Source organism: Sceloporus occidentalis, unplaced genomic scaffold (assembly GCF_023333645.1).
Source record: "Sceloporus occidentalis isolate IW3139 unplaced genomic scaffold, rSceOcc1.0.p SCAF_25, whole genome shotgun sequence".
Taxonomy (NCBI): domain Eukaryota; kingdom Metazoa; phylum Chordata; class Lepidosauria; order Squamata; family Phrynosomatidae; genus Sceloporus; species Sceloporus occidentalis.
In genome coordinates this window covers 11,123,116-11,141,131 of record NW_028317005.1, presented here as the reverse complement: position 1 = coordinate 11,141,131, position 18,016 = coordinate 11,123,116, and the positions used below count along the sequence as shown (strand labels likewise).

General features: G+C 37.8%; 1 protein-coding gene across 1 annotated transcript; it reads left to right on the top strand.

Moving 5' to 3' along the window:
- The first annotated feature begins 252 nt into the window (after window positions 1-252).
- On the top strand, window positions 253-16,129 carry LOC149300400 (solute carrier family 7 member 14-like). Its single transcript, XM_089485351.1, has 7 exons — window positions 253-556; window positions 5,991-6,227; window positions 8,304-8,521; window positions 10,072-10,218; window positions 12,290-12,498; window positions 12,773-13,650; window positions 15,810-16,129. The coding sequence occupies exons 1-7, from the start codon at window positions 253-255 to the stop codon at window positions 16,127-16,129; spliced, it is 2,313 nt and encodes a 770-aa protein (XP_089341477.1).
- The last annotated feature ends 1,887 nt before the right edge of the window (window positions 16,130-18,016 follow it).

The window sequence follows — 18,016 nt, the reverse complement described above, 5'->3', positions numbered from 1 at the left end:
CAGCATCAAGAAATTGTATGGTAGAGTCTAGAGATATTTCAGCGTACATTACACTGATCTAAATACTTTATATCTTATTTCTTACAGGTTACTAAATATCTTGATATCTGAAGAATTTTATCATGCAGGTTTGTGTTGATTTCAAGCAACTGTAGTCCAATATACCAATACTAAAAACTGAATGCTAAAAGGAAAGGGCTGTGACGTGTACCCAAGTCTCGTCCTTGAATTTGTTTGAAGACCTCTGAAATCATGACCGGGTTCTTGTCGTATATGGACCCAAGGCGGATTCCATGGGGAGCCACATGGCATGCCGTCAATGCCAGGATCTTACGCACCAAGCCCGTAGAGTCTATGCTGGAAGGGGCCGGTGGATCCACAGCTCACAGTACCAAACTGGCACGGGTGCTTACAACAGTGGATCTGGTTTCACTTGGGGTCGGAAGCTGTGTTGGTACAGGAATGTATGTCGTTTCTGGACTGGTTGCTAAAGAAATGGCGGGGCCTGGAGTCATTGTGTCCTTTATAATAGCAGCCGTGGCATCAATATTATCAGGTGAGTGTATTATTTTATCTATATTATCAAAAACAATCTAACTATTGGGTTCTGAATATTACATAATACAGAGTTCTACAGCACTTATGTACAATATATTACAATCACATTATTTGCTATTGATGACACTCACAGCCTGGTACATTAATGCTTTTCTATATATATATATACAATATATCAGAGTAACAAGATAAATATGTACAATAGCAAATTAAACTCTTTTAAACATTAAACATGCTCTTAGAGCAACATGTGCTTCATACATTTGTGGATGTCAGGTCCACTATGGGTACAGTATAAAACTGCTAACAGATCTATAGATACAAAGAAAGACTTGCCTACATATTTCTGGCAAGGTTTCTGAGTGTCCCGACTGTGGACACCCGTCCGAGTTTACGTGTTTCAGCCACATCCATTACAAACAGGTGTACAGCATACAAAGACATTTCAGAGATATCTCCAACTTTGTGGGAACAGTTTGGGGAAGGCCCTTTCCTGTCCCAGCATGGCTGAGCCCCAATGTACAAAGCAAGGTCCAACCCCATCGAACACCTTTGGGATGAACTGGAACAGAGATTGCGAGCCAGGCGAGCTGAAGCTTTTATAGCCACAAAGGGCAACTCTGTTTGGATGCCCAAGGTTTTGGAATGTGATGTCCAACAAGCTCATATAGGTGTGATAGTCAGGTGTCCAAATATATTTTGGCACATGGTAAAAGTTTAAGGGATTTCATAGGTCATTTTATTCATATGGAAGAGACTCCTGGGATCCCAAAACAAAAGGTTTTTGGGACCTTTTGTCTATGTTGGCCCAACTTTTAAGGCTATAATCATTTCTCCAGTTAAGTATATTTTTTTCCAACTATTTGTTGATCCTACGATAAAATATAGATGTCTAGAAACAGAACACTGTTTTTAATTTAGCTTCTAAAAGAAAATATGTTAGATTCTTCTCTAAGAAAATGCCAGGCTGCATGTCTAGAGCAACACATGGCCTTTCATAGCCAACTCTTGCTTAAAATATTGTTTCAACTATACATTTACTCAAAAGCGGTTAGTGGAATTTAAAGATATATTTTCGACTATAGATATAGTTAAATGCTAGTATTTTCCTATATAATAAGTTCTTTTATAATATTATATATTATATATATGTAGCTTTACCAGCCATGTTATCTCTAAAGTCAACAAATTGAACGTAAGCGCAAAAAGGTGGTTGCTCCCATTATTCTTAATCAGTTGTCCAAAAGATTTCAGATTATTGCAACTGCATTCATGTTCTATATTGCTGTGGGTCATTTTGCTTTTCAAGGTGTCATTTTCTCCCAAGTGCGCACCTTGCTGTCTGCATTGAAATCTAATAGTCTTTGTTAATGTCAAGGACTTATCATGACTCATGAGGCCATGGCGAAGAGTTCTCATTTTCTATAATACATCATCAGACACTAATAAAGAGAAATGGGGGCGACATTTAACACATTAGCAGTGACTGCTCCAGTCTGGAGATTCCAATCATTGGTCTCATTTCCATTGGTCTCATATTTGTCCTGTTTAATAGAACGTGAATTTAATTTGTTTTGGCTCAATAATCATGGATGCTGAATTACATAAATTTGCTATGTTTTGGCTTTTTTATTTTATTTCGGTAGCTATCGTTAGCTATTCATGCTTGGTTATTGCCAAATTGATACATCTGAATTAATTTGAAATATTCAGCCAAATTCTCATCAATGTTAGATGATCCTGGGACAAATTTGAATAATCTGTTTCTAATTGAATTGATGACTGAGCATCTGATTCAAGTTCTAACTTTTAAATTAACCTGTAAAATCCTAATTTTATCAGATTAATTAGCAAATTGCTAGCTATTGAATTCAATTTAGTAATTGCGAAAGACTAAAGACTAATATATGAATTTAAATGCTCACTAGAATATGGAGTGAAGTGCGATCCAGATAAAGTCTGCTCCAAAGAGAGTAAAGCATTGGCCAGGTTGGGATGGGTAATAACTAAGCTCCTCTTTTCTCTAGAAGGCCCTTGTCGGAAACCAGTGCTCTAGGTTTATGCCTAGTGTATATGTAAGGAATCTGGTCCTAGAATGTCTCATTGTCTCCTCTTGTATACTTCTAGTTTATGGATTTGAATTTTAGTTAATTAATTGACAAAACATATGTAATATATCAAGTGTGAATTTATGTGAACGTTATGAATTATTTACTTGCTACACTGTATAAAAATAGAGCATCCAAAAAAATGCAGCAGGGAGACATCATAAAAATAAACTCTTATGTTGCAGAAGAGGCTATCGCTGACCTACATTTTATTCCGTGTTCCACCTCTTTATGGAATATTGAAGATACAAAGTGCACCATAGAGTGTGGTTATTGTTGAGGGTGTTGTCACCAGCCATTTGCTTTAAAAGAGAGAGACAGTAGATAAAAATCCATAAATTAATCATATAGAAATGTAAAATCCCATCCAGCAGTTGTAATATGGCATGTGATACATTGACGTGTCTTTACTTATGGCGTATCTTTACTTATTAGTGGCCTGTATCCCATTTGATGAATTGATTGTCAGGGATATTACTAAATGGTTCCCTTTCTGCATATGCTCTGCAGGAACCAACAAGCAGCAGTGGAGGGTGGAGTTGGTTCAAGATCCTGCACAATTGCGCTTTGTGTTTTTGGTGGAAACCCAAATAATGGTACATGAAACCACACAAAACACCCCTCTTGCGGTTTATAGTGGGCCCTAATAATATCTGCATTTACCAAGTGAAAGATAGCAGACATGTCTGTCTTTCTGTCCACAGCCTTCTGTAATAAGAAGAAAATGGCGCAGGACAGAATAATCACTCGGAAATGTCCCAATTCTCGAAGGACAGCTTTGCTTCATATTGTCATACAACACCGTGCAGTATAAAACAAATGTGAGAGGGGTCATATGGCAACCGGTACCATCACATTTGTTTCTAGGCAACCTAACGAAAAATATAAATGCAGAAAATCCAAATTTGTGCCTGACAACTGCACATGTAATGACTACAAATCCCTAATCACAGTATTAACAGCAGGCTGGTCCTGGATTATTTTATTATGATTATTTGATTAAATTGTTATTGTTCATCATAATATAACGAAAGAAAAAACATTATCCTTGAATAAATAAGATTAGTCAATTACAGTAATTAAATAAAGTATGAAATCATGGAGTTCCACCAATGATCTGGGCGCAGGGGAGATCTGCCATAGGAATGTTGGTTTTTTTAAATTTAAAAAAAAAAGAAAATAAGGGGGAGTGGATGCGTGGAACTGCTGCCCTATAGAAAAAGTCATGTTTTTTTTTAAATGTTTTAATACAAGTTCATAGTTAGCCAACAATGCAATGCATCATTTAGCAGATTAATTATGAATATCTAATTGAGAAAAGGCAAGGCCTTTCACCATATTTCTGTTTAAATGATATATGATATATGATGGATGTGATGTATAAAAAAGGTACAGCCAATCATTATTAGTATAAGCACCATTGAAATTACATGAGTGAATTATATAAATACACCGAACAGCCATAAGATTATGACCACTGACAGGTGAAGTGAATATCATGTGTTATCATGGCGCCAGTGGGGGGATATATTAGGCAGCAAGTGAACATTTCGTCCTCAAAGTTTATGTTTTAGAAGCAGGGAAAAATCTTATCAACTTTGACAAGGGTCAAATTGTGATGGCTAGATGACTGGGTCAGAGCATTTCCAAAATTGCAGCTCTCTCGTTCCTGGTCTGCAGTGGTCAGTACCTATCAAAGAAGGAAAAGACGACAGGGTCATGGGCGGCCAAGGCTCATTGATCCACGTGGGGGGCGAAGGCTGGCCCGTGTGCTCAAATCCAACAGACGAGCTACTCTAACTCAAATTGCTGAAAAAGTTAATGCTGGTTCAGATAGAAAGGAGTCAGAACACACAGTGCATCGCAGTTTGCTGCGTATGGGGCTGCGTGGCCGCATGCTGATCCCTGTCCACCGCAGAAAGTTCCTACAATGGGCACGCGAGCATAAGAACTGGATCACAGAGCAATGGAAGAAGGTGGCCTGATCTGATGGATCACGTTTTCTTTTACATCACGTGGCTGGATGGGTGCGTCGCTTACCTGGAGTACACATGGCACCAGGATGCACTATGGGAGGAAGGTAAGCCGGCGGAGGCAGTGTGATACTTTGGGCAATGTTTTGCTGGGAAACCTTGGGTCTGCCATTCATGTGGATGTTACTTGACATGTACCACCTACCTAAGCAATGTTGCAGACCATGTACACCCTTTCATGAACACGATATTCCCTGATGGCATTGGCCTCTTTCAGCAGGATAATGTGCTCTGCCACATTTAGGAATGGTTTGAGGAACACAACAACGAGTTCAAAGTGTTTACTTGGCCTTCAAATTCCCCAGATCACAATCCAATCGAGCATCTGTGGGATGCACTGGACAAACAAGTCCGATCCATGGAGGCCCCACCTCGCAATCTACAGGATTTAAAGGACCTGCTGCTATGCCTCGAGGGGTCAGGGCTGTTTTGGTGGCAAAAGTGGGACCTACACAATATTAGGCAGGTGGTCATAATGTAATGGCTGATCAGTGTAGCTAAATATATAATTTATATATAAATATAAATATATAATTACTTGAACCTCTTGCATGTCAAGGGATTATGATGAAGCCTGGATTATATTAAAATAATGTCAAAACTGTGATTTCATAATTTAATATAATAGAAAAACCCTTGGGTTGCTCTGTTGTACAGTCCTTTTCTTACAATAATATTGTTAGAGATCCAAATGTAGGAATAGGTTTAATTGAATGAATCCCTTGTCACATTAATCAAATTCTATGCCACAAAGCAGACATGGATTACACTATGGGATAAGGGCATAATTTGCACCTTTATTCTATGGTTCAGACAGTTGGTGATCTACTGGATTACTAGCAACAAATGGCCCTCATTTGCACTTTACCTGTACAAAGATTTCATTCCCGGCAAGGCTGCCATGTCCCAAACGACAAAATAGAGGAATTTTTGCTGAGACCTCCGTGGTTCTACTACATTTCCAAAATGTCACTAGCATTGTTTTATCTATATCATCCGTATGTTTTAAAAACTGAATTTAAATTACTTTAAAACAGTTTTATACTTATTGTCAATTTTCAGGAATATGGCTCTTTATTTGGCCACATTTGGAATTCATATCTCCCCAGATTTTACAGATAGGGTGCTAGTGTTCAATATAATTGCACATTGGTCTGCTCATATCACCTGCTGAATTCAGCCAAATTTGCCTATACAATATAAGCATATTGTACAAATTGTGGTATTTTTACTTTAATGTATTAATTATGTGATTTCTTGAACACCCTCTGGCACATTCCTGTTTGCACAGGTGTCTGTTACGCTGAATTTGGAGTTCGTGTCCCCAAAACCACTGGTTCTGCCTATACATACAGCTACGTCACTGTTGGAGAATTTGTGGCATTTTTCATCGGATGGAATTTAATCTTAGAGTATCTGATCGGTACAGCAGCCGGTGCTAGTGCACTCAGCAGTATGTTCGATTCCCTCGCAAATCACTCTATCAGCCACTGGATTATAAGTAGTGTTGGGACATTAAATGGATTGGGTAAGAATTATTCAAAAGTATTATCTCAATGTATGAAAAAGATCATTTGTTTATTACGGTTTTATGTGTTGCATACATTAAACAATTTGGATTACATTCTAAAAATATGTTATTTATTGAGTTATGTAAATTGACATAGTTACATGCGTTGGTAAAAGTTTTGGGAAAGGATGCTAGGATGATGTTTTATATGATGATTTAATATAGGGACCAAAAAAATATTACAGTGTAATAACCAATATTCCCATTCAGATTTGGAGCTTATTCTTCTTATACATCATGGAAGACAAGCAGGTTTTACATGTATTTTTCGTCTTGTCTCAGTCATCTTTGAGACGTGTTTATGTGCAATGCTTATGATGAGGAGATCCTGATAACCTGCTCCATGGCTGATGATAGGGCGACCTCATGGTCAGTCTGAGCCTGCATAACAGAATCTATAGTGCCAGATATGTTTATCCTTGGCTGGCAGTCTATGCTGTGCTGGAATGGTTTTTGTATTGGTCTACAAAATATACAAAGTATACTTTAATATACTTATTTATTAGTTTTAGCTCATTTCCCATGAGATATTTTTACAGATGATCAGTGGATTGTATACTACAATATTATTACCATTCTTTTATGATCTAACCAGGTAATCTTCATGTCTTGCTTCACTACAACCTTGCTCACACTTAGAGTGTCCTTGGGAGTGGTTCCAAAATTTCCAATTACACTTTGTTGCTTTACAGGTCTAACAAAACATTACAGAAAAATAAACTTTTTTTTTGTATAATTCAAGGACCATTCCCATTGTGGCTGCAATAAAAATGGGATTTTGTTTTGTCTCTGGAAATATGCAAAGAAAAGGGGCCTTATGACACCATAGGTTTGTTTATCAGACACAATCCTGACAGCAAACACCGACATGTTAAACATAAAAATATTCACACCAAATACAACATATGTGTCCATAACTTGGCAAGGGTCATCAGAAACAAAACACAAAATGTTATTTTATAAATGAGATGCCACCTATATAAAAGAGGATAGTTATTCAGGTTGCTCTCTGGGAATGTACTAAAGAAGGTCTATTCACTAAGAGTTGGGTATTCATATTCAGCCCTCACTTCAGTATTTGTTATGAAGGGCCAACACTGTCAAGCTTTTCTAACATGATGAGCTGAGCTGGCCCTGAGGATGGGCCTTCGTACTGAAGCCAAGGAGATGAAACTACAACTCCCCTGCAGCTCTCCCTTTAGTGACTAACCCCAAAGAAATCAGAGGACTGTTAAAGGTTAATGTAAATGACATTTCAGACCTACAGATTTATGAGCATAGCAAAGACTTCTACAAGATGCTCGAGCTCATACCAAGCTTCGACGACTCATACACACTATACACACCTCATACCAAAAGTAAATACTCCCTGGTGATACTGACATACCATGGACATTTTGCACATATCCTACAAACATTTTACCCAAAATAATGATCGTAAGTAACTTTACTCCTGGCAGTGCCACCATACAAAATACCAAAATGTAATTGCGGAAAAAACTTGCCAAAAACAGGAAATTCACAAAGATGAAGATGCCATTTGACTAGACTGTCCCTGACACAGGAACCAAACAAATTAACAAACAAAATATTGAAGCAGAACAAATAAACCAACTTAGAACACCTCATTTTATGCTGCACACAACACCAAATCTCTCAACGACAAGATACAAGCAATACTTGTAAGTTCGTTTGAGCAGGGCCCTACTCACCTGTTGTTTCTGTAAGTCATATTGTTATGTTACATACTACTTGGTATGTCCTGTCCACCCATTGTACAGCGCTACGGAATAAAAATCAATAATAAATAATAATAATAATAATTTAGCATATGCATAGCTCAATCTTTAAAAACAAGCTTTTAGATTCAACTCTGCATGCAAGTGACAAATGTTGGTTCTTCTTACAGGCCCTATTATGTTTATTCAAAGAGTGCAAAAGCAAATTCCTACTTTTTCCCCAAAACTTTTTGGCATCAAAACAACAAAAAAATGCTTCTCAACTGATGTTTTACTTGACTTTGTTTTATTTTAGGCAAAGGAGAAGAATCGTATCCAGATCTTCTTGCTTTGGTCATTGCCGTCATCGTGACAATAATAGTCACCCTTGGAGTAAAAAATTCAGTTGGATTTAATAACGTGTTGAATGTAATTAACTTGGCGGTGTGGATCTTCATTATGATAGCAGGCCTGTTTTTCGTCAATGGAAAGAACTGGTCGGAAGGAAATTTTCTTCCTCATGGATGGTCGGGGGTAGGTGCTGTTGATTTAGATATATTGGATATAGTAAATGGAATATGGAAGCATGTTTCCCATATGTGTGAGAAATTAGAGTGAATAGAAGAAAAAAACAATGCTGGGATTGAGGGTTTTTCCCCCCCAACTAATACAATAGTGTGCTACAACAGGTGAGTGCTGGATAGGTAGGGTAGAGGGGCAATTGCCCCAAGGCTGAACATAATTTAAGATTTTGGACCATTTGCAAAATGCACTCGCATGCAAAATCTCTGCAATTAGTGGATTACAGTTCAATAAAGACCATACATTTTGGCAAAGCGAATGAAAACAAATCACTGCCATAGATAAACGTTATGAAACACACACTGATTATATGATATATTCCCTGTAATTTAAACTGATGTGTTTGCAATTTGGAAATCCTAATGTATCATCTTGGGTGGTGTGTCTCCCGATATTATGTAAATTAGCTGTAAACAGGTGCTTGTGAGCAGAGAAGATTTTAATTCTGTGAACGGTCCTCAAACTGGATACTATCCAGGCTTACCCTGAACAGACTTGGCAAGCGATCAAATATCATTTAAAAATCTAGACTGTGGAATTCTAAATATATATTCTGCTGAATGAATGAGCCAAAGCTAAAGGAAGAGATTAGTGGATGAATTATACGTCTATATAACCTTGTCCCAGGAAATACAGTTGCGCAACTTGCAAACTGTGGCTGAATGGGAGTTGCAGGCCATAGCGTCTGGAGTTTATTTTTTCCTAGCTGCTTAAAAACATTAGTATTTTGCTTAATTAATCATGTTAATAATTAACTAATTAAATATCCCTTAAATTATATCATTATTTTTTTATGGAGCTATTGATTATTACAAATTGAGTATAATAATGGAAAAAATTTTAATGTTTGTTATTTTTGTATTCTGTACTGTTTTATATATATATATATATATATATATATAATGTCATAATAATATTTTTTTTTCTATGTCATTATGCCACATAGGGTCGTTAATGTGCCTTTTATACTCCAGAGACCCCCTTATATCTATCTGACCCCTATACATTCTGTATTGTTTGTAACTCTCACTAGGTACAGCTTTATATATTAGTGGAGGTAAATCGCCTTGCCTGGAAACTTCCCAAGCGTCCCACTTTCTATACCTTAGAAGAGGCAGGAAGGAAGTTTGGGCAGAATAATGGGGTTAAGATCAGTTTCACCTTTGGCGACTCGTTTTCAGCAGAATAACTGTACATTACACAATCCTGGTGAACTTATATAAAATATAGAAGCAATTTCTGTTTATTTACCCATTTGTGCAAACTGAATCAAACTCCATTTCTTAGATATCTTCAGTTATTCAATATACATTTTAACACGGATTTATTTTTGCAGATAAATGTGTAACATTCCCAGCTATTAATTGCACCAATCCATTAAAGCACCAAGGAACTTTTAGTATTTCCATATCAGTAGTTATAGCTGTTGATGAATGGTTTATAGCATAATATGGATTATGTGACTGCGGGAATCTCATACACTCATATCTCATTCTTCACAGGTACTAAAAGGTGCTGCGACTTGCTTTTATGCGTTCATAGGGTTTGACATCATAGCAACCACAGGGGAAGAAGCAAAGAACCCTAATACTTCTATTCCATATGCCATCACTGCCTCATTGATCACCTGTTTGACAGCATATGTCTCTGTAAGTATTACGGAGTCATTTCTCATATGTAGCTCAGAACTGAAGACATGCGTAGAAATACGATTTTTATTTTGTCATTAATGTTACTAAGAGATATCATTATGTGATTTCAAGCTATTCTTAAAGAAGCACTCCAGCTGCTACGAGATGTATAATGTGCATTGGGGCTCATTTTACATTTCTTTATTGCTTTAACTACAACCTAGTTATTATACAATAGGTTCTTAGGTTATTGTAGCAGTTTTTTATTCAACTAAATCTTATTTTATGTGCTTATATTTTATATTTAGCTCTATTGGTCTTTCATCTTTCACCTGATAGATGAAACTGTTCAGATTTACAGACAATCATGAAACAAAGATAGAAATGAACCATATAGAGTAGCTCTATGAACTATATCTAATGCAAGACATGTGAAGGTTTAGTTTATCGTGCCGCCATAAACTTGTCACCACTTCATGGTACTTCACATTAGGCCAATCCTAACACTAGATCTAAACTATAAAGCAGAATACCAACACTAAAACAGGGAAAACAGAACCAAGGCACCTACCGTGTAACAGGTAGGAAATAAACAGAGGAAAGGGTGTGGAAGGTTAAATACAACAAACAGAGAAACATTAACTAAGGCACAGGCATAACAGGCATGCCCAGACTGGCCATCGGGCACACCGGGCATTTGCCCAGTGGGCCGGGCGGCCCAGGGCCGGATTGACGTAGGGGCTGATGGAGCTGCAGCTCCAGGCCCCTACCTTAAAATAGGCCCAGTCTGGACCGGACTGACTGGGCCTATGCTGCCTCTACGGCCGCATTAACCCAGGGCATAAGGGGCACCTGCCCCTTAAGCCCGCAGCAACTGCAACCGGGTCTGCCACTCTAGGAGGCCAGGCAGCCCCAACCAGGGCCGGCCTTAGTGGTGTGCGGCCGCACAGGGCTTAAATTAAAACATCGAGGGATTTTTGTTTTACTTTATTTAACATCCTCCAAGTTAAATAAAGTTGTTTTTTTAACTTTATTTAACATGGAGAATGTTAAATAAAGTTAAAAAAAAACCAAAAAAAAAAAACCCTAGAGTGGCGGACCCGGTCGCAGTTGATGCTTACTCCGGCAACAAGGTAAGTAGGGTGAGGGAAGGGGGTACAGTGAGAAGGGGCAGAGGGGAGAGAGGGGTTAGATAGTTAGAAAGGGGGAATGGGGATAGATAGTGAGAGGGGGTACATATTGAGAAGTGGGGAAAGGGGGTACATAGTGATAAGGGGGAATATAGTGAGAAGGGGCAGATAAGAAGGGGAGGGGTAGATGGGAAGAGGGGGTAGCGTGAATGCGTACAAGAATGAATGCATAAATGTGTGGATGAATTGTGTAAATGCGTATGAGAATGAATTAATTCATGTGTGGCTGAATTTCTTGAATGAATATGTGTTAATGATTTGTGTGAATGAGTGAGTAAGTGTTTGTGTCTATCATGAATATTTAAGTGATTTGGGGAAATGCAAAGATGGTACATGAAGGGTGGGCTTTAACAATAAATAAATAGATAAATAAATAAAAATGGGCTGCTCAGTCTTAAATGCCTGGTCCTATTTTTTTGTCCCAGTCCGGGCCTGGTAAAAGGGAATTAGATGCATATTACCTCGGCATCACGCAAACATAGAGCCTGACACTGGCTAAGCTGCTATAAACACTAGGTAGCCTAGATATGATCAGCTATGTCTATGTTGAGAGAGAAAGGGATTTATTAACTAAGGATGGCATTTCAACTTTAGGAGCAGTTAAACTTAACTATGCTTTATGAATGGCCAACCCTCACAGGCTTCATTGCAGGAGACGCTCAATGGTCTTCCATTTTTATTAAACACAAAGAAGGTAGAGTCCCAGGACTCTTGCTTTAGCAAACAAATGTGTCAATAATCTGATCTTGTTTTGCTTTACTCTAGCACATTTTGTGCATTTCATACCATTGGATAGAATGTATGTGACGAGATTCATGTTATTCTCTAAATATACAATACAACCAATTTCAGATTAAAATCACTGACCTATATGTATGTAACGTCTTTATCTTTTTTAGGTAAGTGTTATATTAACGTTAATGGTGCCATACAATATGATTGATTCCGAATCGCCGTTAATGGAGATGTTTGTCGCCCATGACTTCTACACAGCTAAATTCATTGTCGCGATAGGATCTGTGGCTGGGCTCACGGTCAGTCTTTTTGGCTCGCTGTTCCCCATGCCCAGGGTCATTTATGCAATGGCTGGAGACGGACTTTTGTTCAGGTCAGCATGCTGTGTTTTATTTATTATTTATTTACTTATAGTAACACGTTGCCTCCCTGCGTTTTAAAGGTGTTGTTCCACTAACTGCATTGAATTTTATACTTTGTAGCTAAATCCAGCATTAGAAACATCATTCCTCATGCTTTCTAAAGCCTCAACCCTTTCAGAGAAATAATTCTTAATTCATGTGAAAATTTGTCTAAAACATTTTTTGATTTACATTGTTCTCATGGCAATGATTTAAACATAGTGATATTTTTCTTTGGGTTTACAGGTTTCTGTCACATGTCAGTTCATATACAGAAACTCCAGTGGTGGCATGTATTGTCTCTGGATTTTTAGCTGCTCTCCTTTCTCTGTTGGTCAGTCTCCAGGATCTCATAGAAATGATGTCAATTGGCACTTTGTTAGCATACACTCTGGTGTCTGTTTGCGTCTTATTATTACGCTACCAACCTGAGAGTGACATTGATGGGTTTGTAAAGTTTCTTTCTGAAGAGCACACAAAAAAGAAGGAAGGGATTCTTGCGGATTGTGAGAAGGAAGCTTGCTCACCAATGAGCGATGGAGAGGAATTCAGTGGCCCAGCTACCAACACTTGTGGTGCGAAGAATCTACCATCCCTTGGAGACAACGAAATGCTAATTGGTAAATCGGATAAGTCTAATTACAATGTAAACCACCCAAATTACGGAACAGTTGATATGACATCAGGAATAGAGGCAGATGGGTCTGAAAACATCTACCTTATCAAGCTGAAGAAACTTATCGGACCACGATATTATACATTGAGAATTCGTCTTGGATTGCCTGGAAAAATGGATCGCCCAACCGTAGCTACTGGTCGTACAGTCACCATCTGTGTTATGCTTCTGTTCATCTTGGCCTTCATCTTCTGCTCATTTATTATCTTTGGTGCAGACTACGTGTATGACCAAGTATGGTGGGCTGTCCTTTTAGTAGTTTTTATGGTACTACTAATCTTTGCCTTGGTTTTTGTAATCTTACAACAACCAGAGAACCCAAAGAAGTTGCCTTACATGGCACCATGTGTCCCATTTGTGCCTGCTTTTGCCATGCTGGTAAACACATATCTGATGCTGAAACTATCGTCCATTACATGGATCCGATTTGCTGTCTGGTGTTTTGTAGGTAAGTTATTGGTTACTTCTGATGCTATTTTTCAGTGTTATGTTAAGGTTAACATAAGGTTAAGGTTTCTTTTTTGGTACTAGAACATAGATTTAACCCATGGAATGTAATCTGGGTGACAATAAGCCATCAAAGAACAGACATCTTTATTTTAATTAATTTAATTATTTTAATAAGACGAAAAAGATGAAGTATAAATAAACCTTAGTTTGTGATAGCAGCATTTTGTGTAGACAGTAATTTGACTTTTTACCAATGACCTCCCAGTTTCTACATTACTGCTTTATCCGAGCCCCTATATGAGGATACAGCAACTGCATACATCGAAAAGAAATGTGCCGGTGAACTCAATGTACTTATTTTTGGTGTAATGTTCTTTAAAAGGGATGAATGCAGACTTAGGGAATAGTGGAATTGGTTTGAAGCAGGTCCTTGTGTTTTTAAGCTCCACTGGAGTATATTTGAAAATGTATTGGGGAAAAGCCATAGCAGGTAGATTTACAATTAACTCCCATACGCTTTTCTTCCAATGTGCCTCTAAGAAAGGGCTCGTTAAATATATGCCTGTTCCATTGTGTTTTACAATGATCTATTCTTTGTGGCACAAAACAACGATAAATCATTGTTTTTTTCTTTAGATTTTAAACAGAATATAAGCAAAATTCCATATGCTTATTTTGTGCATTACCATAGTGTTCTGTTTCCAGAAATCTTTTTTACTTACCAATGGACTAGAAATATACTGAGGCATTTAGATTACCGAACCACATTTATTTTAATATACCGCAATTTATAAATGCTTTTATCATTTCTTTATTTACACCTAAATTAAAAATGTATAGTCTATCCACCCTAGACCCATTCTATATCCAGAGCTGAATGTGATATAATATACTTGGGATTCTAACGTTCCTTCATTCCTTCATGTCATTGGAGGGGTTTCTCTCCCGTATATGACTGGCTAGTTGGCATTGAGATCTCTGTCACAAAAACATCACTGGTTCTGCGTATCTATGAGGAATTTTTAGTTTCCATGTTTGCAATTTTTGAGGAATGGTTTTTAAGTTAAATTGAAGATATTTTCAAGAAATTAGCAGTTTGCAACTGCTGTGGCTTGAGTTCACTAGGATTTATTTGCTAAACGTATCTGATGGGTTGAAACTCTTCATGGATAATTGCAATCATCAATTTATTTAGTCGTTTTGGCCCCCGATATGATATAACACAGGCAGCTTTTGGCATTTTACCAATTGTATCCTAAATCAAAGCAAGAATAGTAGGACATATTTTTTTTCTTACACCAAAAAGCTGATAAATAATATGAATAGCACAGTAAAACTGCTAATCCTCCATCCTGGTAGAGCCACGTGTGTAGGTTAATGAAAACCTGTTTTTCTCAGGCCCTTTATCCACTGAAGACACTTACTTGCATCTTTGACTAATGAACTATGCATACATAATGTAACATCAAAGTGCTGTGCACATAAAATAGCAATTAATACATCCTACAGAATGATTTTTTGACAGACAACTCGTGAAACTTGGCCTATCTGAGCATCTAGTTGCTGTTTTAATTAGGCTGATGCGAGAAAGCTCTCCATGACCAGGTTCACCTGAAGCTTCATTAAATTTCCATGAGCTAAACCTTTCGTTCACATACCATCTGGCGGTGCGAGTCCCGAGGCTTCTCTCCGTATCTAGAGATTTCTCTCATCACTCGTCATGCATTTTTAATATGCAAACCTGTCAGCGATAAAAGAATTTTACATCACAGGCACAACAAAATCCTCCTGTTGTGTTTAAATATCACGGTAACACATTTTTTTTTTATCAACAAACAAAAACATGTGATTCAAAAACTCAAAGTTCTCAAATTTGGATGCAAGAAAACAGGTAAATAAAAGAAGGGAGGGCTTTTAAAGTTTAATTGCTTTGTGCACTTTCACAGTTCCAAATGTGGACGTCGTCCAAAAGATCATTCATGTTGTATATATGTGGTAATTAGATACAGAAGGTATCTACCCTAAGTGACATTTTAAATAATATAAAGGACGCTTGTCAATCTTCAACCATCATAGTTAACCAGGAGACATGTAAGTCTGCCCCACATCTCTACTAAATTCTACTGAAAATTGATCATTTATTTTTAAAATTTCCAGGTTTGCTGATTTACTTTGGTTATGGGATGTGGAACAGTACGTTAGAAATCAGTGCTAGAGAAGAAGTGCTTCATCAGAGCACCTATCAGCGCTATGATGTAGATGACACCTTCTCCGTAGATGAAGGATACTCTTATGCTCCTGAAGGAGAAAAAACCCAGGACTGGGAAAATACTGAAAGCAAAGGTTATTACTATCAGCATTCTGCAGAGGCTCAGGACAGCGCCTGGACAAACAGCAGATCCAAAAGCAAAGGGAGACATAAACAGGACTCGGATGCACTCATTGCCAACGATGAGCTTGACTACTCTGCAGAGTAAAAAAACAAAAAACCTGTCGTGTGTGTGTGTTTGATGCTCCTCAACTCTGGCCCAACATATGACAGCTTCTTGGGCTGTGTAGGGACTTTTCTTCTGTCTACCGCATAATACTGCTTATTAAGAGTGTTTGCCATATTTTCCATCATGAGAATAATTTCATAGCCCTTCAAACATTCAGATTCAGTTGTTTCTATATTTTGCATATTTTCAAAGATATTCCAAATTAGGCGGTCATCATCTGCTTTACTTATAGGACAATGGGTATGGTTCTAATTCAGAATCTGTGTCAGTCATGTGATGGCAATAATGCAATGGCATGTGAGTGATATTTTAGATCAATGTGTTGGAGGTGCCTGGATACATCAGGTGGATAAACAGCAAATGGGGAGGCTTTCAAAAGGCACCTGGGAACTGGTTCAAAGTGGGCAATGACCCAGAAGGAGGGTGATTCTGAAAAAAATACAAAAAGTTCTTCAGACAATAATAGATTAAACAGTAGGGTAAGTGTCCCACCCAGTAAAGAATGAGGCAGTGGAGTATCAGAGGAAGAGTGAAGGCTTGCAAAGGACTAATCAAAACCTGAGTGAATAGGTACGCGTCGGTAAAAAGTGCACTCATAACATGAACTTTAATAATTAGATTTCTCAGAGATGGAAAGGTGATTTTTTTATTAGTATATTCTTTAGAATGGCCCATAAATGAGATATAATATGGGTTTAAGGAATGTAGTGCAGCGCGTACAATACGATGGTGATCAGGTGAGGCAGGCAGAGCATCTGTACCTGGACACCTTTGTCAGTGATACGACTTGTGAAACTTATTGGTGTCTATGGGGCCTCTACTTAAATGTCCACCATAAAGCCTGTTGCTGCATACCCATAGTGCACAGTGGAATCATAGGTATGGGCCTTCAAGTGCATCCGAATTACTAACACCAAGGGTTATCTTGGAAGGAGACCCAGACTCGAGTTTTGAAGGGAAAGTTAGAATGTCACTTGTTCTGTGGTTCAGTTAGTATAATTACTGTAAGTATGTTAATTCATATATACTCAACATGACCAGACTGGGTTATATATACATATACATATATAGATGCATATATGATCTAATTTATAACCCATATTACATAGCATTATTACCACTACTGCCCAGGCTTTCTTTAGCAGTTAAAATACTAGTTTAGTTCAAAAACTCAGTGTGCCAAATGGTCTAGTCTAGAGATAATATACTCTTTGTAGATGGAAGCAATGGAGGTAGCAGTCAAGATCCAACACTATAAAATAAGGGAAATAAACGTCCTATCAGGTACCTTTAGAAGTCATGAACTTCATCAGCATGTTAGACCATAATGGAAACCTCAGATTTATCATAGGAGTTATAATCCACAGCTACTGAAGTAAGATTACTTACCTCTGATTGCTGCTCACACGGAGGGATGGACCTGGTCAAGAGACCTTAAGTTTGTAGAGAGCTTGGAGAGAGGGTCTGTAAAAGGGTGTCTGTCCCTCTTTAAGTGCCCTTTCAAATCAGTTATATTTGGGATGGGTATAATGATGTGTACATGCTCTCCTATAACCTTGCAATGTCCAGGTGTAGAGCTAATTCTAAAATAATCCATTGGACCAATATTTGTCACTCTACGATGGATCACACAATCTTCCAGCACGCATGGAGAAAAACTATAGCTTATTGTCCTACCTCTGCAGCTAAAAGCCAGTGAAAAACGGACGGATTAGGGTTGCACTATGTGCATCCTGTTGTAGAAAGAAACGGTTTACTATTCAGCATTCCACATTGCTCAACACTTTGATGTAGCACATATATAGTCTAAATATATTTTTACATGGTTGGAGTTTTTCTTTTGTCTGGTAATATTTGCATGTTACT

Bases quoted from the DNA above. Each gene is read 5' to 3' on its own strand.
- LOC149300400 (XM_089485351.1), top strand. From the start codon at position 253: ATGACCGGGTTCTTGTCGTATATGGACCCAAGGCGGATTCCATGGGGA. The intron at 8,522-10,071 runs GTAGGTGCTGTT...CATTCTTCACAG, and splicing joins TTCCTCATGGATGGTCGGGG to GTACTAAAAGGTGCTGCGAC. The intron at 13,651-15,809 runs GTAAGTTATTGG...TAAAATTTCCAG, and splicing joins TGCTGTCTGGTGTTTTGTAG to GTTTGCTGATTTACTTTGGT.